General features: G+C 67.1%; 10 protein-coding genes across 10 annotated transcripts; 6 read left to right on the forward strand and 4 right to left on the reverse strand.

The window, feature by feature from the left end:
* Window positions 1-422: 422 nt before the first annotated feature.
* FA09DRAFT_328087 (NAD(P)-binding protein) lies at window positions 423-1562 on the forward strand. Its single transcript, XM_025741637.1, has 4 exons — window positions 423-830; window positions 933-1057; window positions 1117-1162; window positions 1214-1562. Exons 1-4 carry the CDS (start codon window positions 531-533, stop codon window positions 1508-1510), a joined length of 768 nt encoding a protein of 255 aa, XP_025600218.1. The 5' UTR covers window positions 423-530; the 3' UTR covers window positions 1511-1562.
* Window positions 1563-1949: 387 nt separating this feature from the next.
* FA09DRAFT_358722 (class II aaRS and biotin synthetase) lies at window positions 1950-4947 on the forward strand. The gene is made up of 4 exons (XM_025745001.1): window positions 1950-3784; window positions 3847-4268; window positions 4322-4748; window positions 4810-4947. The coding sequence occupies exons 1-4, from the start codon at window positions 2259-2261 to the stop codon at window positions 4847-4849; spliced, it is 2415 nt and encodes an 804-aa protein (XP_025600219.1). The 5' UTR covers window positions 1950-2258; the 3' UTR covers window positions 4850-4947.
* FA09DRAFT_328090 (hypothetical protein) lies at window positions 4936-6805 on the reverse strand. The gene has a single exon (XM_025741638.1). It carries the CDS (start codon window positions 6337-6339, stop codon window positions 5251-5253), a length of 1089 nt encoding a protein of 362 aa, XP_025600220.1. The 5' UTR covers window positions 6340-6805; the 3' UTR covers window positions 4936-5250.
* Window positions 6806-7629: 824 nt separating this feature from the next.
* FA09DRAFT_199389 (hypothetical protein) lies at window positions 7630-8334 on the reverse strand. Its single transcript, XM_025739430.1, has one exon. It carries the CDS (start codon window positions 8217-8219, stop codon window positions 7737-7739), a length of 483 nt encoding a protein of 160 aa, XP_025600221.1. The 5' UTR covers window positions 8220-8334; the 3' UTR covers window positions 7630-7736.
* Window positions 8335-8819: 485 nt separating this feature from the next.
* FA09DRAFT_324562 (hypothetical protein) lies at window positions 8820-11994 on the forward strand (the record flags this gene model as incomplete). The annotated part of the gene is made up of 3 exons (XM_025741129.1): window positions 8820-11663; window positions 11737-11791; window positions 11825-11994. The coding sequence occupies 3 exons, from the start codon at window positions 8820-8822 to the stop codon at window positions 11992-11994; spliced, it is 3069 nt and encodes a 1022-aa protein (XP_025600222.1).
* Window positions 11910-13634, reverse strand: FA09DRAFT_328092 (hypothetical protein). Its single transcript, XM_025741639.1, has 3 exons — window positions 13429-13634; window positions 13090-13358; window positions 11910-12864 (listed from the first exon to the last, which is right to left on the reverse strand). The coding sequence occupies exons 1-3, from the start codon at window positions 13574-13576 to the stop codon at window positions 12355-12357; spliced, it is 927 nt and encodes a 308-aa protein (XP_025600223.1). The 5' UTR covers window positions 13577-13634; the 3' UTR covers window positions 11910-12354.
* Window positions 13635-14779: 1145 nt separating this feature from the next.
* Window positions 14780-15990, forward strand: FA09DRAFT_328097 (hypothetical protein). Its single transcript, XM_025741640.1, has 8 exons — window positions 14780-14892; window positions 14955-15043; window positions 15098-15162; window positions 15224-15258; window positions 15320-15554; window positions 15614-15860; window positions 15914-15920; window positions 15974-15990. The coding sequence occupies exons 1-6, from the start codon at window positions 14784-14786 to the stop codon at window positions 15777-15779; spliced, it is 699 nt and encodes a 232-aa protein (XP_025600224.1). The 5' UTR covers window positions 14780-14783; the 3' UTR covers window positions 15780-15860; window positions 15914-15920; window positions 15974-15990.
* Window positions 15801-17161, forward strand: FA09DRAFT_199480 (hypothetical protein). Its single transcript, XM_025739431.1, has one exon. It carries the CDS (start codon window positions 15901-15903, stop codon window positions 17110-17112), a length of 1212 nt encoding a protein of 403 aa, XP_025600225.1. The 5' UTR covers window positions 15801-15900; the 3' UTR covers window positions 17113-17161.
* A 1600-nt stretch (window positions 17162-18761) lies between these two features.
* FA09DRAFT_199605 (hypothetical protein) lies at window positions 18762-20032 on the reverse strand. The gene has a single exon (XM_025739432.1). The coding sequence runs from the start codon at window positions 19875-19877 to the stop codon at window positions 19074-19076; it is 804 nt and encodes a 267-aa protein (XP_025600226.1). The 5' UTR covers window positions 19878-20032; the 3' UTR covers window positions 18762-19073.
* Window positions 20033-20972, forward strand: FA09DRAFT_199606 (hypothetical protein). Its single transcript, XM_025739433.1, has 2 exons — window positions 20033-20740; window positions 20805-20972. The coding sequence occupies exon 1, from the start codon at window positions 20188-20190 to the stop codon at window positions 20653-20655; it is 468 nt and encodes a 155-aa protein (XP_025600227.1). The 5' UTR covers window positions 20033-20187; the 3' UTR covers window positions 20656-20740; window positions 20805-20972.
* Window positions 20973-21010: the final 38 nt, after the last annotated feature.

Below are 21010 nucleotides of genomic sequence, written 5' to 3' on the forward strand. Positions count from 1 at the left end.
CCTCTCCTCCTCCGCATCCCGGCGTGCAGCTAGCACCTCTTTCTCTCCTCTCAGAGCAATTATGACGCCCTCATTCCAGTCTGCGACCTCTGCGGCCGCGCAAAGTGGACGTAGCACGTCAGCGAGGAACGCATCCGCCCAAAAAGGGGAGAAGGTGCACCTCCACATCAGCCGCGCGGCGCGCTCCGTGCTGGCCCGTGCACTCTTCGCCGCCTCGAGACGCTCCTCGCCCGGCCGCTGCTCGCCGTCCTCTTGCCGCTGGAGAAAGACTTTTGCTGCCGAAAAGGAGAGGATCTCATGGGGGTGACAATGCTGCAAGCATGACGGAGTGTGGCTGTGACAGGAGGGCACGGCGATCTGCGGTCAACGCGCTGCGCGTCTGCGGTACGCAATGGCGCAACCGGCTCGACGTGCTTCGGTGACGTCGAGCCAGATCTCGGCGACTGAGGCTTCCCGCTCGTCGGCCTACTTGAGCAGCGGCCTCCCGCCTTTTCCCTTCACGCACCCACATCCACACAGCTCCAGCAAACATGACCACGCCTCTCAAGTTCTTCATCATCGGCGGGCACGGCAAGGTTGCTCTCTCCCTGACCTCTCAGGCGCTTGCGCGCGGCCATTCCGTCGTGTCGCAGATCCGGCAGAAGGCGCACATCAGCGACCTGCCCGAGGGCACGCAGCCGCTGGTGGAGAGCATCGAGGAGACGGAGCAGGCACGCCTCATGCAGCTCCTCGACGAGCACCAGCCCAACGTCGTCGTCTTCGCTGCCGGCGCCGGAGGCAAGGGCGGAGAGGAACGCACGTGGGCCGTCGATCGCGATGCGGCGATCCGGGTGAGTGGCGCCAGAGCGGAGATGCAGAGCAGAGAAAGCAGCTGCGGCGGTGGCGGGACCAGCTTGCCTCCTATTCACGCGCTGATCACCTCTCACGCAAAGGTCTTCGATGCCCTAGAGCACTCCAAGCTCGCCAGCTCGGCCTCCTTCCGCCGCCTGCTCGTCGTCTCGGCCATCGACGTGCGTGGCGCGGACAAGAGCGCGCCGGAGTGGTATGGCGACAAGGAGTGAGTTTGCGGCGCACGAGAGGTGCCCGAGGCATGGGTTCTGACAGAGCTTGCTGCAGCTTCGAGACGGCGAAGCGCATGCGTGATGTTCTGGGCACGTACATGGTACGTCGTGCCTCGACCCTCGTCTGGTTCTCTGCTCATTCCTCTGCACAGGCGGCAAAGCACGCCGCCGACGTCTCGCTCTCCACGCGCACGTCGTTCCCGTGGCTCGTGCTGCGTCCGTCTCGTCTGCTCGACGACCCCGGCACGGCGCGTGTCTCCCTCGCGGCACACACGACGATCTCGGAGCCCGTGCGCCGCGAGGATGTGGCGCATACGCTGCTGCAGCTCGCAGAGCTCGAGAAGGGCAAGGGTGACGGCCAGATGTGGAACTTAACGCAGGGAGAAACAGAGATCGGAGCGGCGGTCAAGGAGGCGGCGGAGCGTAACAGGACGGACTGGGTCGGCTAGAGGCTGCTCGTCACCGCTGCGAGGCAATGAGATGCATCGAGATCGCAGGCTGTAGAAGGCACTCGAGCTGCCTGCCGTGAGGACCGCTGCGGTGAATAGCGATCTCTGAGGAGCACGGAACGCGAGATCCGAGGCGGGCAAGATGAGGTTTGGCATGCGGGGGCAGGGGCGTCTCCACCTCCGCTCTGACGCTGCCCGCCGCACCGCTGCTCAGGAGGCAGCTGCCGCAGCCATCGGTTCTTCGTGCGCGCACGTCGCATGTGGCCCGAATTGGGCTTCCAGAGGGGCAATCGTGTGCCTTGATCAGGGAGTTCATCCGGCCATCAAGAATCAACTCTCGGGCCGACGTTCCCGGGCGCGCTAGCTCGTTCCCCATTCCGCGCCGCACCCCGCCATAAGAAGCGGGCCGTGCGCTGTGCGCGTTCTTCCGCTCCACACCCTCTCCACGTCCGCCTTCCCTCCGCTTGCGCCTGCCCGTCTCCCCGCTCTCGTCCTGCTTCTGCCGCTCTTGCACTCGCGGCGTGCGCTGCAACAGCTCGGCCGGCGTCTGGCACCGCAGCTTGTTGCACAGCGCTCCTCCGAGCAGCCGGCGCGCGCCTCTTGCTTGCGTGCAGCTTGCCGAGGCTCGCGAGCGCGCCTCACAAGCGCCGCTCAGGTCCCCTCTGCTCTTTCGCTCCGTCACGACACTCTCCCTGCTTCATCCCCACGAGCCTTCGCCCCACTACCTCTGCGCCACGCCTCGCCCACCATGTCCAACGTGCTCGTCTACTCGGGGCCCGGCGTCTCGTCGTCGGCGCTGCAGCACACGCTCGGCACGCTGCGGCGCCTGCTGCCGTCGTACGATGTGCAAGCCGTCGATGCTCGGGCGCTGGCATGCGATCCCTGGGCCGCCACGACTGCACTGCTGGTGCTGCCTGGCGGGCGCGACCTGCCGTACGTCGCATCACTGGGCGAGGCACAGCGCCCACCGCATGCGCCCGCCTCGGCGGCCGTGCGGGCCGACGAGCGCATACACGCCTACGTCTCTGGCGGCGGCCGCTTCCTCGGCATCTGCGCTGGCGCCTACTTCGCCTCTGCACAGGTCGTCTTTCAACGCGACACGCCGCTCGAGGTCGTCGGCGCCCGCCCGGCACTGCGCTTCTTTCCCGGCGAGTGCCGCGGCACCGCCTACCCGGGCTTCGTGTACGAGTCCGACGCCGGCGCTCGCCTCGCGCGCCTGGCGCTGCCCGACGGCGGCGCATGGACGTGTGCGTACAACGGCGGCGGCGCCTTTCTCGATGCCGAGGCATACGCCGCACAGGGCGTTGAGGTGCTGGCGCGCTATCCGCCCGCCGACGCCGCCCTGGCGCCCGGCTATGCGGGCCAGGCAGCGGCAGTCCGCTGTGCCGTCGGCGCCGGCGTGGCGCTGCTCTTTGGCACGCACCCCGAGTTCCCTTTGCAGCGCGATGCCCGCAGCGTGCGCGAGAGCGGCGCACCCGAGACGGTGCCGCCGACAGACGCCGAGCTGCGGCAGCTCGACGAGGAGCGTCTGGCGCGCCTGGCCGCATTGCTGCGCGACACCGGTCTTGAGGCGACATCGCCGCACGTCCCATCGCTCGACTCGGCGCCGCTTTCGCAGTGGGGCGTGCCGCGCCTGACGCCGCTCTTTTGGCTCTCGAGCATCCCGGACGGCATGGGCGAGCTGCTGGCGCTGCAGAGCTCGAGCGCCCGTCCAGCGTTGACCGATATGCCCAGTCTGTTCGGGCCCGACGCGCCCGACGACTCGGGAGCGCCCCTCGCAGAGTCCTTCTTCTTGGCACAAGTCGACCAGAACGACACGTTCATCCTCTATTCGGGCGTCGGCACGAGTCGGAGCATCACGCGTGCAATGGCCGAAGCAGACTACTCGCCCTACCTCGAGGTTGTCTCCTCGGGCGCAGCAGGAGGCTCGAATGGCAACGAAGCAGAAGCTCGGGCGCACGATGCGACGGAAGTCAACCTGCATCGTGTGCCCAAGTACGTGCTCGCCTTTCCCGGCGTGCCCGATGCAGCCAAGGGCTCGCTCGTCGCCACGTCGTCGGTGCTGCCCGACCGCAGCCTCACGCCGCACTTCGACATGGTCGCCGCTATGCGTCATCTCGCCGCAGCACGCGAGCGTCTGACACATGGCGCACTCGCAAGCCTGAAGCCGAAGTCAGGGTCGGGAGGATGGCCGGTCGAGGAAGCGGAGGAGCGGATAGGCCACACGATTATGTACGGCGAGGTGGTGACGAGTACGCAGACGCTGCTGGACAAGTGCGTACATTCCTGATCTGGTCGTGAAGATCATTGCGCTGACACCGCTCTCTTGCGCCCAGGAACCCGGGCTTTCTCAAGTGTGCTCCGTCCGGCCTGACGATTCTCGCCACGCAGCAAGTCTCGGGCCGCGGGCGCGGCAAGAACGCCTGGATCTCGCCGCGCGGCTGTCTGCAGTTCTCGACGGTGCTGGAGCTGCCGCTGAGTTGCGCCTCCGGGCTCGTCTTCGTGCAGTACCTCGCCGCGCTCGCCATCGTCGAAGCTGTGCGGCATGGGCTCGGCGAAGAGTATGCGCCCGTCGGCAGACGACTGCGCATCAAATGGCCGAACGACGTGTATGCCGAGGTGGGCAGCGCCGAGGAAGAGCAGGGCGCAAGACAAAGGACGGGCACGTTCGTCCACGCGGGCAAGCGATGGGCCAAGCTCGCCGGCGTGCTCGTGAACAGCTCATTCTCCGGGGGCAAGGAGTTCCGCCTCGTGGTCGGTGCGTTCGGCCTCTTCCCTCGCTGGCTTTTCGTTGCTGACCTCTGCGTACAGGCTGTGGCATCAACTGTCTCAATGCACGTCCCACCACGTCAATCTCCGACGTCATCGCCCTACACAACTCGACGCTTCCGGCCGGCAGCGCTGCTCTGGCGCCCGTGTCGCAAGAAGCGCTCTCCGGTGCCGTGCTCGCGACGCTCGAGAAGCTCTGGCGCGTCTTTCTCGGCGGCAGCGGCAGCTTTGCGCCGTTCCGCGAGCGCTACGCCGCGGCCTGGCTGCACTCGGACCAGATTGCCTCGCTCGGTGATACGGCGCCGCCGACGCCGGTGCGCATTGTGGGCGTCACTAGCGACCATGGCACGCTGCGTGCAGTGCCAGTCGAGAGCGAGCTCACGAGCGAGAGCCCCGGCGCTTGGGGAGCGAGCGAGGGAGCGGATGCACAGCGAGGGCCGTGGATCGATCTGCAGCCCGATGGCAACAGGTGCGTCGCATAGGGTGCACTCGTCTGCCCTTGAGCTGAGCCGTCTTTCCCCTGCTCTCAGCTTCTCGATGCTCGAGAACCTCATCCGCAGCAAGACATAGCCCGCGCTAGCGACAGATGCGGCGCGAGCCGACGGCACCACCATCCGCCCTCTGCTTGGCCCTCTTGCCCCTTCACACTAATGCGAGCTCGCTGAGGCAACGGCTATGTCATTCCTTTTGCAGGCGAGCGTGCCGAGAGAGAGAAGCAAGCTAGAGGGAGGACGTGTGTGTCTGATGTGTGTGTGTGCGGTGGATGGAGTGGACGAGGGGGCAATGGGAGTGTGGTGTGGGGACTTGGTGATGGGGCGATGCAGTGGAGGGATTAACGTGGAGTGCGGTGGGGCGAGGGTCTGAGGAAGGAAGCCGGGCGCGCACACGGAAGCGCTAGAATAAAAGAGCTGGTGGCCCAGGGAGGAGAGTAAAGAAGTGAGGGACTGAAAGCGGACAGCGGCGACGCTTTCTCAGTCGGCGAAGCCAGCGAGCAGCGCAACGGGGTCGGCAACATCGTACTGCGGCTCGCTGAGGTGCGCCCTTCTGCGCGCCTCCATCTCGTCCGACACGTCTCGCGGCGCCTCTTGCGGCTGCAAGCCATTGGGCTGCGAGCCCGACGGCAGTGGTGCCGGCGGCGGTGGAGGCGCAAGCGAGAGCCCACCCTTTGTCGGGCGTGGCTTGCGGCCGCTTGCCTCTGCCGCGTGCTGCTCCACGAGTGCCGGGCGATCAAAGAGGCCAAAGACGACGCTCTGATCGATGATGTAGCGTGCACGCGCACCCATGCTGCCCTCGCCGCCCACGTCGGAGACCTTCGCCAGCGCCGCGTGGCGCGCTGCCGCCTGCATGATGGCCGTGTCGTTGCGTCCCGCAAGCGGCTCGGTGCGCTGAAAGGCGCGGGTAGCAGCGGTGACGTCCTCTTGCTCGTCGGCGGGCAGCAGCAGACGAGCAGCGGAGCTTTGACCCAACGGCTCGACGGCAGCATGCGGCGAGAGGGCCAGCAGAAAGTCAACGTCGCGGAGCCGCAGGCTGGGTGCACCCTGAGCACTGGCATGCTTGGCCGCCACCGCTGCCGCGGCCTTTGCGGCCGCCGAGCGCGGCGAGAGCAGCACACTGCCGTCCTGCATGCTGGTGTCGCCGTCGGCGTCGGCGTCGCCACTCGTGTCGTGGCCGTCGTCGGAGCCGTGGGCGTGCGAGGTGGGCGCGGTGCTGACAAACGAAATCATGCTGCTGTCTGCAGCACTGCATGTCGCCAGCGTGCTGGTGCCCGTGCGCGTCGAGAGGTCGGAGCGCATGTTGCGCAACGAGCGACTGGGACTCTGCGCTGCGGGCGCAGCGAGGAGGTTGGCGCGTGCGGCATAGTCGGATGAAGAAGGACCAGCGTGCTGCGTCTGCGCCTCCTCGTCCTCTTCCATCACCGACGGCGAGCGCGACAGACGCGCCTGGGCCTGCGCATATGCTGAGGCTGCGGCAGCCGCCACTGCTGCAGACGCAGACGCGGGTGGTGCTGGGCCTGACGTGCGGATGCCGTCGGCGCCGTGCGAGCGCACAGCGGCAATCATGCTGCTTGCCACGTTCTGCAAGTGATTCTGAAGCAGCGCAGAATGAGGTCTCGATCAACGCTGTGCTCCTTGATGCAGCGTACGTCTCCTACTCACTTGCAGGGCCGCCAGCAAGAGCGCCGCCGCCTGTGGTGCCACGCCGCCAGGCAGCTCGTTCTCCACCGCCGCCAGCGTCATGGTGTCGAGCAGGCGGTCAACATCCGGCAGCTCCTTTGCCTCGGCGCACAACGGCGCAGACAAGGCACGCGCCACCGCCTGCTGCGTGGCTGCAAGGCGAGCGCATCCAGCATCAGCACACCCGCCTGACCGCCACATTCGCCTGCACGTGGCAGCAGGGCGCCCACTCACAGACGCTCAGCTTTTCCCTGACGTCGCGCAGGCGCATCTCCGCCGACGCCGCCTCGGCGCGCCAGTCCGCACCACCGATCTCGGTGGTGGCTTCTCTCACGCGCCTCTTCTCCTCCTTTGCCCGCCGGCGTTCCTCTTCCTTGCGCTTCTTCTCGAGCATGTCTGCGCCGGCACCTGCCCAGCCCAGTGCTCCCATGACTGCAGCGCGCGGCGGCGGCTTTGCAGCGGCCTTCAGACGCGCTCGCTCCTTCTGCGGCATGCCGGCAATGAGGGCACGCAGACGCTTGCGCGGCGCAGAAGGGCCGGCTGCATCCTCTGAGTCGGAGCTTGGCGCTGTCGAAGCGAGACCGCCGCGTGCGCCAAGACCACGCTTGTTGCTCGACGGCAGGTGCACGTCGGGAGAGGCGTTGTAGATGATGCCGAGCAGCAGCGAGTTGTGCAGGTGCACTGCGGGGTCCGAGCGCGTGTCAGATGAGATCTCGAATAGAACGCAGGTGCAAAGGTTGGAGCGAATCATCCACCAGCCAAGTGCACCTGCCTCGACGCATAGCAGCGTGGATGCGAGCATAGCGCTCCACCGCCATGCTCGGCGCTGGGCGGCGCGGATGCCGACATTCGCCGGGCTCGTACCTTCCGGCCCTCCATCCGTGCGCCTGATGCTTCCTCGGGATGCGCTGCCGCACTCCACACTCACCCTGATCGCTGCGCAATGTGCCCTTGGCAACGCGCTCAAACTCCTCTCTGGCAATGCGTCCACCAAAGAAGTCGAGCATGGCGGCCCAGTAGCGCGCGCCGTGCGTGCCGAGCGCGGCGGCCAATTGCGCCTTGAGGGCATGTGTGTCGACGCGCGGCCGCAGCGGCGGTGGCGCCGCCGAGGCAGCGGAGGCGGGCAGAGCCGAGCCCGACGCCAGGGGCGCCGTGGCGGTGGAGTGCGCCATGCCGCCGCGCCAGGAAGACCCGGCTGAGGCTGGGCGGCACCCGATGCACCTGAGGCAGCACCTGCAAGGCGCAGAGGCGCAGTTTGCGAGAGCAGGAGCCAGGCGAGGACGCTAGCACGGCCTCAGGCTCGGCGGCGATGCGCAAGGCGAGGCGGATGGCGCGGGCAAGAGGACGGATGGATGCGAGACGCAGCAAAGACGCCGCGGCGGCGAGGCGAAGAGCGGCAGCGGCGGTGGAGCAGCACGAGCGAGGAGCAGAGCAGAGCGACTGGATGTGCCGAGGTGGATGTGGTGCAGAGGATGCGAGGTGAATGAAAGGAGAGAGAGAAGAGCGCCGTCGGGCGTGCACGCGCGGCGGCGGATGGGAATGTGGAGCGCAGGAGGCGAGAAGGCGGAGCGACACGAGCGCGGCCAAAGCGACACGACGAGCGCGGATGCAGCGGCGACGAGGAGCGGGAGCCGCGAGCAGCTGCTGCAGCTGCTGCTGCGGAACGAGAGGGTGGTGGATGATGATGGCAAGGAGCGGCGAGCGCGAGCTCGAGGTGGATGCATCCAGAGCCTCGCTGCTGCTGGCCGCTGCGGTCTCTTGCGCATGCCTTGGCCGCGCGTCTGCGTGCTCTGCTGACGGCGTGCCGAGGTCTCAGCGCGCTCCCGCCCGCTCGCGTGGATGCCTCGAGGCGCGAGCTCCTTGCGCCGCGCGCCGGCTGCGTGCCTGCTGATCCTTTGCAGCGCGCGGCGCGCCCCGCCGAGCTTTATTCCGGCGGCGCTGCATGCGGCGCCCCCCAACCGCATCTGCTCGAGCCGCTCCTGCCTCCGCGGCCGCCTCGGTGTTGATACATCCGCCGCACAGCACCTTCACTCGACGCATACGCAGGCACCTCCGGGCTTCTTTGTGCAGCAGCAAGCTGACGCGAAGCGCGACAGCGAAGGAGACGGCCGGGCAGCAGCGGATGGGATTTGACGCGCCGCCGCCAGAACGCCGCGGCGCGGCTCGCAGATCCTCGGCCGGCCTGCGCCGCTTCGCCGAGGTGTTGGTTGCACGTGACGCGCCGCGTGCCGCCGGCGAGTGTTGTTCTTGGGGCGCGGTGTACTGTAGCGCGCCCTTGCTCGGGGTGCCGCTCCCTCTCTCCACAACCCTCGCATTCGCCTCTTCTCCTTCCTTGTCTGCTCACTTCCGCTGCCGTGCTCGGCGCGATGGACTCGCTCTGCGCTGCGGCGCCGCCGTCGCGCGTGGTGGTGCGGCCGTCACAGGCGCGCGGCACGAGTGCCGCTGCTGCGGGACGCAGCTCGCCGAGCAAGCCTCGCAGCAGCAGCGCGATTGAGCGGGCCCCATCGCCCGCCAAGACGGCACGCCGTATCGTGCGCAGGGACGTCGATGCATGCGGCAGTGCCGACGGCGCACGCATTGGCGACAGCACGACGGCAGCACCTCCCACCTCTCGCGCCGCACGCTCCGCCATTGCGCGCCGCAGCCTCGAGGCGGGCGACGGGCTGCTCCTCGATGCCGCAGCTGCCCGTGCTGCCGCTGACCCCCGCAAGGAGGCATTGCGCAACTCGGTGCTGCAAGACCAGACGCACGCGCCGCCGAGTGGTGCGGAGCTGGATGCCGCGGCCGCGAGCAGGGCCAGGCGTGTGGCGCGGGAGAGAGGCACGGAGCGAGCTAGACGCGCTTCACCGCCGAGAGCTGCTTCGCCAGTGCGAGACAGTGTCGCAGCACAGGCTCGCTGCAACACGTCGCCGTTCAAAGTGGCCATGTCGTCGCGCTGCGTGGAGAGCAGCAGTAGCAGTAGCAGCCGAACACGTATCGAGGCGACTCGAACAGCTGCACCAGCAACACGGCCAGCCACGCTGCCGACGTCTCTGCGCTCTCTTGCGGCTGCTCGGGCTCCGGCAACGATGGCCGAGCGCACGACTCGCCCGGTGCCGCTCGAGGCCACGACTGCGCGGCGAGAGCGCGAGGTGGCGCTTTCAAGTGCGGCGCCAAGCAGTAGTCGTGCGCCGGCATCACGGGAGCACTTGAGCTCACCGGTGCGTCCTCGCAGCGGTGCTGTCGTCGTTGCTCGGCAGCGCGAGACGAGCGAGGCCGGGACTGCGACACGACCTTCGGCTAGACGAGTGCCTGTGTTGCCGGGCACCAGCAGCAGTGCAGCTCCTCCATCCATCTCTCGAGCTCCGGCGGGGACGCCTCCACGCGCCACCCTGCCGCGCCCGGCGCACGCCACGGCATGGCGAGCTTCGCCGGGCCGTGCTCAACGCGGCGTGTTTGTGCACGAGGCAGAGAGCGAGAGCGCCAGTGCCAGCGCCAGTGTCAGTGTCTCCGAGTCAGACGACGAGCTAGCCGACTGCTCGCCCTGCAAGACCATGCCGCCGGCATCACGCAGCAGCAATGCAACGCGACCTCGCGTCCAGCGCTCGCCGGCGTCGTACCCGGCTCGTTCGTCAGCCTCTTCCTCCTCCTCAACCTCGCCTACCTCTTCGCCGCCGCACCAGACAGCCGCTGCCGCTGCACCGACGCTCTCGCCAGAGACGAGCAGTGCACTGGCCTCCCTCGAGGCATCGCTTGCGCGCCTGGCACTGCCGAAGCATGCCCGTCGACGCACTATTGGGTCAAGTGCAGCGCTATTGCAGCCCCACATCGCCGACGTCGATCCGGCAGCTGCGCCGCTGAGTCGGCAGCACGTCTCCTCGAGCCAGGTTCTCTCCTCGCCCGCACGTCGCACCCTCGACTCGCCCACACGCCGCACACTCGAGTCTCCGACGTGCAGCGAGCGGCTAGCCGTCGGAAGCAGCGCCGGCGGCGGTGTTGGTGTGGGCCGCGTGCGTCCCGGCGGCTCGCTCTTCGCGCTCGCCAAGGCGGAGCCGGCCGCGCCGGTTGATGCAGCTGCGGCAGCAGAGACCGCGGAGGCTCAGCGAGAGGCACGCCGTGCAGCACGCAAGCTGGCGCAGCGGGAGATGCAGCGCGAGGCAGACGATGCAGCACAGGCGGCGATCGCGCGAGCTAGAGCTGCAGAAGCAAGAGAGGCACAACGAGAAGCCGAGGAGGAGGAGCAGATGCAGCAGCAACGAGCCTTGCGACGACAAGAAGGCGCTCAACAAGCTCAACAGGCGCAGGCACAAACGCAAGCCATGCGTGTTGTCGAGGCGCAGAAGGAGAGACGCAGAGTGGCGCGCCAGGAAGCAGCGGCGAAGCTGGCGCGGGAGGCGATGCAGAGGGCCGCAGACGAGGAAGAGGCGGCTGCGCAAGCTGAAGCTGATGCGCAAGTGCAGGCCGAGGCGCAGCGCCGCATCGACGACGACGAGCGCGCTGCAGCTGCGGAGCGGGCGCAGGCAAAGGCGAGCCGCCTCGCCGCGCGACTGGCAGCAATCAGGCTCGAACGGCCAGGCGTAGGCGACGAGAAGAGCGGCACCGGCGCCGGCGAACGGCGACACACCCGTCGGCAGAGCTTGCAGCTGGTGCAGTCGAGTGCTGCGACGCCGGCGCCGGGTCGCGGGGAGATCGGGGATGACGGCAGCCTGGAGCAGAAGGTGGCCAACAAGGAGGAGGCACGAGCTGCAAGTCCACCGCCTGCGACAACAGGCGTCACCGCACGAGTGCAGCGTCGACGCAGCATGTACACCTACGTGCCGACGCAGCGCGTCGCCGCCACCGACGGCGCAGGCGACGCCAGCACTCGCAGCCTCGCCACTGCTTCCTCCGCTAGCTCCGAGCGCTTCCTGCGCGGTGTCGTCGTGCTCGTCGACGTGCGCGATCAGGATGGCTCGGACGCATCAGCACGGTGGATCGAGCAACTGCGCGCTGCCGGTGCTCGAGTCTCCTCGCGCGCGCCGGCAGCCGGGAGCGACGCAGCGGCGCGACTGACGCACATTGTCTTCAAGAGTGGCCGACCTGCTACGCTGCACGCCTTCCGTGCGCTGCCGAACGACGCGAGGCCCGCACTCGTGGGCGTCAATTGGATTCGGCAGTGTCTAGAGGAGCGGAGACGCGTGGATGAGGCGCCGTTCCTGGTGGAGCTGGGGAAGCAGGCTGTCTTCCAGAAGGTGAGGCCCTGCTTTTCTCGTCGCCCACCAGAAAAGACTAGTCGACTGACCCATGCCCTTCCTCCTCGCGCAGCGGCGCACATCCATGGCTCCACGTCTGGCTCCTGGTCTCGACTGCGCCAGTCCTTGTGAGTTTGCCCTGCTCAACTTTGCTCTCGCAGTTGGTTCTGACGCCTCACGTCTGCGCTTCGCAGTCCGCGGCACCATTGCGAAGGAGGTCGAGGCGGCGCGCAAGCGCGAGCTCGTGCACCGGCCTGCCGTGCCTAGCCCACTTGCGGGCAGCGCATGGCGCCCCGATGTCTCGACGGACGGCAGCGAGGCGGCGCTGTGAGGGCCAAGGCGGTGCATCGGGCCCACGACTACCACTCTCCTTCAGCGCCTCGCCAGACTCATTTTCTCTCTCTCGATGATTCCCACACACTGCATGATCCTCACCGACGTGCACCCATTTACCCTCTCCACACCAGACGCGAATGATATCTTGTGCTTTTCTCGTCGCGGGAGCGTGCGGCACGGAGCTTGGGCGTGAACGACGCGTACAGAGAGCAGAGAAGGGCATGAGCATGAGGACGACGCGAGGGGAGAGAACGCGTGACGAGGGAGCCCAAGAGAAAAGAAACGAGGGAAGAGCAAGATCGAGGCGCAGAGCAGCGATGCGGTACGAGGGATGTCGCCATAGCCAGGCAGCGTCTTACTCCCACAAGCCGCCGTCGGCCATGCTGCCCGTCTTGACGCCTCCCTTGCCCGACTTGCCTCTCAGCTTGCCTCCCTTGTTGCCCGCCGTCTTGTAGTATTCGCGCATGTCGGCCTTGCTCCACTCCTGTCCCTGTTCGGCCTGCCAGCGCTCCTCGTTGCGTGCCGCTGCCGTCTGCACGCCCTGCTCCGCCAGGCGTTGCGTGCGGCTCGGCGTGGCACTGCCGCTGCCCGGCATGCTGGCTGCGCGTTCCTCATCGCGAGCTTCGAGACGCTTGCGCTTCGCCATGTGGCTCAGCCAATCGATCTTGCTCTCTCGGCGCGTCCACCGTGCGCCCGAGGAGCCGAAGGAGGGGATGGGGTTGGTGCCGGCCTCGTCCAGTGCTTGCGCTTGACAGTACGTGTACCAACAGTAGTTGAGCGTGGCGGAGCGACGCCAGTGCTTGCAGACTAGCGAGCAGGACCGGAGTGCGCTGACGGGCAGAGAGAGGAAGATGCGCTGCGAGATCTGGGCAGGGGACATGTGTCAGCCTGAGTGCCGATGCTTGCGAGGCGTGTGACGTAATGACGTTGAGCTGCTCTTGCAGCGTGCTCAATGGCGGAAGGATGGCGCGCCAGTGAGGCACCTGCTCTGCCGTTGCGCCCCGCGTGGTCCTCCACCGCTCCTCTGCCATGCCTTCGGCACCACTCCTTTCCACTCGCGCCCCCGCTCAGCCCATCGGGCGTCACTCACCACGTTTGGGAACGCCCTCAGGGGATCCGTCTTGCTCTTGACGCGCGGGCTGGGCGTGGCTTTGCCGCTCGCACTGCTGCTGCTGCCCGGCACGGCGAGTGCGCTGCGCTTGCGGCCCGCCGCAGCCAGGGTCAGGTGGTGCATTGCCTCTGCGGCGCTGCCGACGGCGGCGGTCGAGGAAGAGGCGCCTGCCGCTCCCGGCGGCGGCGACGGCGGGCGCGACAGGCCAAAGGGCGTGCCGGGCACGGTGCCGGGCACGGAACGCACAGCTGGAGCGCGCGAGGCGTCAGTGCTCGGTCTGCCTGGTACGTGGCCATAGCAGACGCGCGAGCGACTCACCGACGAGCTCGTCGTCGCTGGCGCCGCTGTCGACGGCCTCCCACTCGTCGAGCGCCTGCTCGTCGTCGCTGCTGCGCACGCGCGCCCCCTCGCCGCCCGCGGCGGCGGCCAGGCGCGAGGCGAGGACGTTGTGGAGGAGTGTCGACATGAGACGGCCGTGCGCGTGAGGCACTGATGCGTGAAAGTGACAGGAGCGGGTGAGATGAGGCTTGAAGTGCACGCAGAGGTGGCAGACGGGGCGGAGGTGGTGGAGTGGAGCCAGGCTGCTGCGCTTCGCCTCCACGCCGGCACGGCCCCACGCTGAGCCAGCAGGCACAGCGGTGCCTGCAGCTGCACGTCATGCCGCTGCCTCGGCCCCTGATGTACGCGTTGGCCGGAGCAGCCTGCGCATGCTATGGATGCGCCAGCATGCAGCGCCGTGAGCGTGCATACTGATAAGCTCGCCGGCAGGTCTGTGCGACGACGGAGCGAGGAGGAAGGCAGACGTCAAAGTCGGGCGTTGGCAGATGGCTTGAAGAGGCAGGCCAAAGGCGGCAGGCGGTGGCAGCGCGCGGCGTTGCTGCGGCGGCGCGACTTGCCTCATGAGGCCGCGCGACGCGCGCCTGTCACGGCCTGCTCAGCACCCCTCTTAAGGAGCAGCGGCACGCCTTTCTTCCCGTCTCCCACCTCCCACCTCCACCTGACACACTTGAGCCTCCTCACTGCGCTGGCTCTCTCCAAGTCTCCCATCTCGCCACCGCGTGTCGCTGCGCCATGAGCGCTCCGGCGTCGCCTGTGCCTGCGCCGGCCGCGTCGGGCAGTCGGCCCTCGCTGCTGGCGCTCACCGAGGAGTTCCGCGCGCAGTCGGAGCGCCTGCAGGCCTTTGCCGAGTCGCAGTCGCAGAACGACCTGCTCGAGGATGCGCAGAAGAAGGACATCGACAAGATGAGCCGCCGCTTTGCTGCGCTCGTGAGTCTGGCCAGCGAGAGCCGGCATCGGGCGCGCCGCTGGGGACATGCGCACGTCGTCGTAGCTGCGACGCGTGTGCCATGCAACTGCCACTCCTCCTGACTGTCTGTCCCTGCTAGCTCGACCTCAAGAAGATGGACTCGTACGACAAGTACGACGAGAAAGAGGTCCGCTCCCTGGCGTCGCATCTCCAGGGCCGCTCGGCGCGCCTGACGGCCATCAACGCCGAGATCACCACGTCCCTCATGCTGGCATTCGAGCGGCTCGCGTGGGAGGGCGTCATTCCGGCACTGCTCGACCACGAGGTCGCATGTACAGGGACCTCGACTGTGGTTCGCATGTACGTTGTAGGCTAAACTTTCGGCAAGCGAAGCGAAGCTTATGGCGCCGCTTCGCACAGTCGCAAAATGATCACCTCGTGGGAGAGCGCAGCGACGGAGGCGGCGTATGGCCTCTGCGACACGTACGACAAGCGCACGAACGCGGGCGAAGAGGCAGACAAGGCAATGCGCGATCGTCAGTCGTATTGAGTCTCCCAGACCTTTGGCGCATTGTGGCTGACGCCTCATGCGGCACAGAATCGGACCGCTTCTACGAGCTGCAGGGCATGTACTGCGACGTGCTGTGTCGCCACACCGCCCAACTTAGTGACATGGCGATTGTGGGCGTGAGTTGCGGCGGTGACGGAGTGGGATGATCCTTGCTGAAGCACCGTGCGCAGTGTCTTGTGGTGCTCGACAAGGCGTCGAAGCGCTCGCTGCTCCGTGCTCGTCGGTCGATGACTCCGTGAGCAGGCAATGCCGCATTTGAGAACGAGGCGCTGCTGATGCTGTTCGCGCCGACGCAGCGAGGTGCTCGGACGCATTCTCTTCGCCCTCAAGAGTGCGTCTGTCCTTCCGACACAGCTTGCATCACACACTGACCAGTCCGTCGCGCCTTGCAGCGCAGCCGCAGATCTCCGACTGGGTACAAGTCATCCAGCGCCTCTCGCCTCCCAGCAGCGACACACCCAAGGCCCGCAAGCAGTATGCGCAGCGCTTCTTCTCGTGCCTGCAGCCTTACGATCGCGATGGTATGCTGCGTGTGTTTGCAGATGCATTTCTTGAGGCGGCCGAGGGCAGCTGGTGCTCGACAATCTCCGATATCCTCGCGAAATTGGGCCAGGCGGATCCGACGCGGTGAGACAGTGTGGGGGCAGCTGCCGCACCACGACAATGCTGACCCCTCCGCCTGGCAGACCGAATCGCTTCCGCTTCAGCCGTCTCATTCCCATCGGCCGTCGCAAGACCATACGCTGTCCAAAGATCAGGGGCGAGGACCATGATGCTCCGTATGACGCTTGGATGGGCGCAGATGGTCTGATGTGCGTGAGCACCGTGTGTGTCTGTGGGCGTTCCAGCTGATCACAACGCCGCAGCATTGCCCTCGAGACGGGCTCGACGGCGCAGCCGGGGATGACGACGCTCGGTGTGGCGCTGGACCTGGTATGTTCTCCCCTTGACTCCATAGACGAGCCTGTCTGACATGCTTGTCCTAGATCAAATGTGCGCGCATCGGCTGCGATGCGCTTCGTCCCTGGCTGACCGCGCTTTTCTAGCTGTCACTTCCTTCGGCAACAGCAACAAGCCAAGTCTGCTCGTCGAGACGAGCGTGCCCCTCATCAACGATGATGTGCCGTCTGAATCTATCTCGACGGGCGTCCGCATCTTCTTGCCTAGCGACGACCTTGACTCGGCAGTCTCGGCGTTTGAGCTGCGCGGCTTCAAGGTGCAAGCCGCCGAGGGCCAGCAGGGCAGCCAAAGTCTGCCGTCGGATGCTCTCGCGATGCCGCCGCCGCCGCAAGGCTCGAGCTCCAAGTCGAACAGCAGCAAGCGCAAGACGGCGAGTGTGCGCATTCAACAATTGCCCGAGGGCGTAGCGGCAAGCATCGCCGAGCAGTCCGGGCCCTTCATCGGGCCCGCGGCGCAGAAGGCCAAGGCGAGCGTGTCGCCGATGATCGACTCGGAGAAGTCCTACCAGCACGACGACGACGGACGCATTAGTAGCGCGGAGTTCGGCCTCAAGACGCCGATGCCCGGTCGGCAGACCACTGCGTCGATCACCGAGAGCGAAGAGGAAGAGTCGGAGGGCGAGAGAGTCCAGCCCGTCCCGCGGCGCGTGCGAGAGGTGGGAGAGACGGATATGAGGCGTCTAGCGTCGACGTCTGTGATTGAGGAGAGCAGTAAGAGCAAGGAGAGCGTGTGGGAGGATGCTTCGCTAGACCCGGCAGCGTCAGGACGCAACTACCCCAAGCCGAACGCTGCCAGCAACAGCCGTCGTCCCGATCCGCGAGACAACGAGGACGAGGCGCAGCGGCCTCAGCTGACCTCGGACGACCGCGAGGCATCTCAACCTGAACCGTCTGCCGACGAGCGCGAGAGCACTCAGCCTCCTGCAGGCTCAGCGAGCGGCCGCAAAGAGAGCGCGGCGGAAGTCAGCGCTGGCATTCAAGAAGCCACACAGCCTCCGACCGGCTCTGGCGAGGGCGAAGGACATGGCAGTGGGGCTAGCGCGGAGGAACACGAGGCCGTGCGGCCTCCTTCAGGCGTTGCAGGTGTCGGAGAGAGCGGAAAAGAAGGTGCGCATGACCAGATTGTCCTCTCAGCGCTGCGACTGACACGCAGCAGCAGTAGAGCAAGCACTGCCGCAGCTCGGCCGCATGATTGGCGCCACGCAGGCCTCGGCCGCCTCGCGTGAGCAGGCGAGCCGGCCAGTCGAGCCCTTGACTGCGCCTCCGGCCGAGACGCCGGGCTCTGAGGAGGCGCGTAGCGCTACGACGGACGACATGCCGCAAACTACACAGCCGGTCGTCGAGGTGTCGCCGCGATCGAAGACGGACAGCGCTTCTGAGACGCAAGAGAGGAAGAAGGCTGCTCTTGCTGCGCCGGCGCAAGAGAAGGAGAAGAGCGCTTCTCCCGCGCAGGCGAAGGAGAAGGCTGCGCTCGCTGTGCCGGCACAGGCAAAGGCGAAGAGGTCTGTCGCCGCTCCGGCGCAAGCGAAGGCAGCTCTCCTCGCCAGTCGCTTGGCATCATCGGAGAGCGATCTCAGCTCAGCAGATGATGCGGTAGCCGCGGCAGCGGAGGCGCCGTCAGGACGCGCGCCACGCGCTGCGCCGGCGGTTCGTGCCAAGGCCGTGCCTGCGGAGGCGACAGATCAGCCTACCGATGGTCTTCCGGCATCTCCGGTCGCCCGCTCGAAGACCAGGAAGCCACGCTCGCCCGAGCAAATTGCCGGCATACACGAGGAGGAAGCGCCTGCGGCCAGTTTCGAGATCCCGGTAAGTGCACATCGGACGCCGCCCCAGGGGAAAGGAGCTGAGGCCCCGCTCAGGCAAAGCACGCGGTCCCGACGCCCTACAAGTCGAAGAAGAAGGAGATGGAGGCCGCGAGAGCCAAAGAGTTGATGGAGGCGGCCATCGCCGCGAAGCAGGCCAAGTCGGGCCTCGGCTTGAAGCCGTCAACCGCGATTGCGGCGCCGGACGTCGCGCCTGGCCCGGAGGAAGAAGAACAGGAGGCGGAGGCGAGTGCAGAGGAGTCGGAGGAGTCGGCGCCAGCCGCGCCAGCGACAGCACAGCGACCTAAGCCTCGTCCTCGCTCTTCCGCCCCAGCGCTCGGTCAACAGAAGAAGCGCAAGGCCGACGCTCCTCCTGCCGAAGCGAAAGTGTCGCGCAAGCGCGCCAAGGCGAGTGTCGCGCGAGCCGCGACATCTTCTCCGGAGCAGGAGAACGATGAAGAAGACGTCGATGAGGACGCGTATGGCTTCGGCTCGGACGCGGCGCCGCCTGGTGGGCCCGTCAAGCAGACGGGACGCAAGTCGGCCGGCAGTACGGCGAAGAAGGCCGCACCGAAGAAGCAGGCTCCCAAGAAAGCGAGCCCGAAGAAGACGAGCCCGCAGAAGGCTAGCCCGAAGAAGCCGGCGAAGGCCACTGCCGTCGACAAGCCGGCGAAGGCTACCACCTTCGACAAGCCGACCAAGACCGCCGCTGTCGACAAGCCGGCCAAGAAGCCGGTGGAGAAGCCTGTCGCCCCCGTGAGCGCAGGGAAGAAGCAGGCGCCTCGTGCCACTTCTCCGGCGCGCGAGCAGCAGCAAGTCGCGCTCGACGAGGAGCAGGACTTCAGCGACGGGCCGCCGGCCATCGACTCGCGTCCAGCGTCCGACGCGGGCGACGTCAATGAGCAAGCTCCTGAGCGCATGCAGCGCAACGCCGATCGTCATGCTGCTCCTCGTCCGTCGCGCAGCACTGCTCGAGCTGAGCGCTCCGAGGCTGACGCGGAAGGCCCGCTCGACGAGGCTGCTCCCGCTCCTGCTGCTCCACTCGGCGTCAACAACGGCAATTTGCTTGGCGTACCGCGCAAGCTCGCCGGTCGCTCCAGCTCGGGATCCGAGAAGGCGAGCCGAGCATCCTGGATGAGCAAGCCGAATGCCGCCGCCTCGGCCAAGCGCGCTCGGGACCGCGAGGCGCTCGAAGCTCTTGCAAAGCAGCCCGTCAAAGAGCCTGTGCGCCCTGAGGCCGTCGAGGCCGTCGAGGAGCCGGTGCTCGACGGCCCGTCGAGCGACTACGGCCCGCCCGACATCATTCCCGACGGCATTAGCGCCACGTCCGCCGCCGCGCGCTCGCAGTCCGGCCTTGCGCTCTTGGACCAGTACATCAACATGGATCAAGTCGACGAGTCGGACCAGATGCAGCGAGACGACGATGACGGTCGCTTGCTGCAGCTGCCCGCCGCATCGGACGTGCCGGTGTCGCCGTCGGAGGCGAGGGCACAGCGTCGCTCGCAATCGCGCTCGCAGGCGAGGACAAGCCCGACGAGTCGGGCAGTTTCTGTCGGCGGCGCTGCGAACGAACGTACAGCGAGCACGCCGGAGCAGCAGGCAGAAGCTGAGGTTTCGCAGGCAGACACGCGCTCCCTCGTCGAGAAGGCCGTGTCAAGACACGCCGCACCAGCTCCCGAGCCTGCCCAGCCCGTGCACCAGCAGGATATGGACGAGGTGCCAGAGCCGCCCATGCGCGGCACGAGGGCCACTCGCGATGTCGAGATGGCGCCGCCCGAAGTGCCGAGTCGCGCGGTCGATGCCGGTCCCGTCAAGCCTCCGCCGTACGCTCCGCCCGCCGTCGAGCCCGTGCGCCAGCCCAGCCCTCCGCAGCAGTCGCTGGCGAGACAGGAGAGCATCACGATGTCGCTGGAGCGCACGACCGTGTCGGTGATCGGCAGCAGTTTCCCCGACTCGTACCACGCTGCAGTGGCGTCTGCGCTGGGACGCGCTCTTGGCAACGACGAAGCAGACGTGCGCCGAGTCGAAGCGCCTGCAGCGATGCAGCAGGCCTCGCTTCCAGCCCGCGAGTCGTCGCGCGATGCACCGCATCCGCTGCAGGCTCCGTTGCACGTGCGAAAGACGGTCGTTCCGGCACCTGCCAAGCTCCGCGGCCGCGATTCGGGCGTCGCGGGCATGTCTACTGTCATCGAAGAGGCGCCCGCGAAGGAGTCGCCGGTGAGACGCCAGGGCCGTTCGCTCCTGCAAGAGAGCGATACCGAAGAGCCTCGCGAGGTGCGCTCGAAGAAGCGCGCAAGTGTCACAGAGGTGAGCGCCCTTCTTGCTGCTGCTTCCTCCGATGCGAGCTGACTGTCACTCCAGGAGGCGCCTCTTCGCGAGGCAGCAAGTGAATCGCCGATCGCCCGCCAAGTCGAGGCGGCCCGCGAGCTGCCGCGCGAACGCGTGGAAGTCGCACGCAAGAAGCAGCGAGTCGAGCCAGCCGAGGAGCGTTCGGTCTCGATGGCGCCGGTCGAATCGCGCACGCCTCTGCGCGAAGAGCGCCCTCGTCCGCAGCCGAGCCCAGCTACCCGACTCCTTCCTGCCTCGCACCTGCGAGCATCGACGCCTCATGCCAGTAAAGGCACGACACTGCGTTCTGCGCATCGCGAGCCCTCGACGCAGGCTCGCTCACATGCGGTCCGACCGCTCGAGAGCAGAGCCGAGACATCCTCAGCCGAAGACGCGCTCTCGGTGCGCCAGCTGGCGGAGGCGGCTCGTGCGAAGCGAAAAGCTGCGCTGCAGCATCGTCAGACGAACCTCGAAACGACGGAGGCGGAGGCCAGAGTCGTGCAACAGCGTGCGGCAGAGATGCGCAGCGCCGCTGATCGCATCATGCAGGTGCGTAGTGCTGAGTGCTGGTCAATTGCGGCAATGCTCATCTTCGCGATGGCACACAGGCGTTTACGCGCGACGCAAGTGGTCAACTAGCTCGTCGGCTGAGTGCGGCAGAGCAGCAAGTGCACAAGCTCTGCAGCGACTTTGCGAGTGGCGTGTCGGAGATTTCTGCGCTGACGTGAGTGTTCGTGGCCATGATGCCCTGTGAGCGACGCAACTGACCTTCCCAATACTCTACGCAGCGCCCGCACAGCTGAGACGCTCCTCGTCGGCGTCGACGGCCTCGAGCGCGCCATTGATGCGCTCGAGAAGAACAAGGCGCGCTTTGAAGAGTCGAGCAGCGCCCTGGAGCGCATGTTGCGCCACACGCGAGAGGGACGTGCGGCGCATGAAGAGACGGGAGAGGCGTTTCCCGAGTCGTTGTTCGGCTAGGAAATCGCCTGCGCTG

The sequence above is a fragment of the Tilletiopsis washingtonensis genome, assembly GCF_003144115.1.
Source record: "Tilletiopsis washingtonensis strain MCA 4186 unplaced genomic scaffold FA09scaffold_4, whole genome shotgun sequence".
Taxonomy (NCBI): Eukaryota; Fungi; Basidiomycota; class Exobasidiomycetes; order Entylomatales; genus Tilletiopsis; species Tilletiopsis washingtonensis.

Excerpts from the sequence above, each read along its gene's own strand:
- FA09DRAFT_358722 (XM_025745001.1), top strand. The coding sequence starts at position 2,259 with ATGTCCAACGTGCTCGTCTACTCGGGGCCCGGCGTCTCGTCGTCGGCG. Across the intron at positions 3,785-3,846 it reads ACGCAGACGCTGCTGGACAA|GAACCCGGGCTTTCTCAAGT; the intron begins GTGCGTACATTC and ends TCTTGCGCCCAG. Across the intron at positions 4,749-4,809 it reads CTGCAGCCCGATGGCAACAG|CTTCTCGATGCTCGAGAACC; the intron begins GTGCGTCGCATA and ends CCCTGCTCTCAG.
- FA09DRAFT_328090 (XM_025741638.1), bottom strand. The coding sequence starts at position 6,339 with ATGATTGCCGCTGTGCGCTCGCACGGCGCCGACGGCATCCGCACGTCA.
- FA09DRAFT_199389 (XM_025739430.1), bottom strand. The coding sequence starts at position 8,219 with ATGCGCAAGAGACCGCAGCGGCCAGCAGCAGCGAGGCTCTGGATGCAT.
- FA09DRAFT_328092 (XM_025741639.1), bottom strand. The coding sequence starts at position 13,576 with ATGTCGACACTCCTCCACAACGTCCTCGCCTCGCGCCTGGCCGCCGCC. Across the intron at positions 13,359-13,428 it reads CAGCGACGACGAGCTCGTCG|CTGTGCGTTCCGTGCCCGGC; the intron begins GTGAGTCGCTCG and ends CGCGCGCTCCAG. Across the intron at positions 12,865-13,089 it reads TGAGGGCGTTCCCAAACGTG|ATCTCGCAGCGCATCTTCCT; the intron begins GTGAGTGACGCC and ends TCCCCTGCCCAG.
- FA09DRAFT_199605 (XM_025739432.1), bottom strand. The coding sequence starts at position 19,877 with ATGACAGTAGACATGCCCGCGACGCCCGAATCGCGGCCGCGGAGCTTG.
- FA09DRAFT_199480 (XM_025739431.1), top strand. The coding sequence starts at position 15,901 with ATGCTTGTCCTAGATCAAATGTGCGCGCATCGGCTGCGATGCGCTTCG.
- FA09DRAFT_328097 (XM_025741640.1), top strand. The coding sequence starts at position 14,784 with ATGATCACCTCGTGGGAGAGCGCAGCGACGGAGGCGGCGTATGGCCTC. Across the intron at positions 15,044-15,097 it reads GTGACATGGCGATTGTGGGC|TGTCTTGTGGTGCTCGACAA; the intron begins GTGAGTTGCGGC and ends CACCGTGCGCAG. Across the intron at positions 15,163-15,223 it reads GCTCGTCGGTCGATGACTCC|CGAGGTGCTCGGACGCATTC; the intron begins GTGAGCAGGCAA and ends GCGCCGACGCAG.
- FA09DRAFT_199606 (XM_025739433.1), top strand. The coding sequence starts at position 20,188 with ATGGCGCCGGTCGAATCGCGCACGCCTCTGCGCGAAGAGCGCCCTCGT.
- FA09DRAFT_328087 (XM_025741637.1), top strand. The coding sequence starts at position 531 with ATGACCACGCCTCTCAAGTTCTTCATCATCGGCGGGCACGGCAAGGTT. Across the intron at positions 1,058-1,116 it reads GAGTGGTATGGCGACAAGGA|CTTCGAGACGGCGAAGCGCA; the intron begins GTGAGTTTGCGG and ends AGCTTGCTGCAG. Across the intron at positions 1,163-1,213 it reads ATGTTCTGGGCACGTACATG|GCGGCAAAGCACGCCGCCGA; the intron begins GTACGTCGTGCC and ends TCCTCTGCACAG.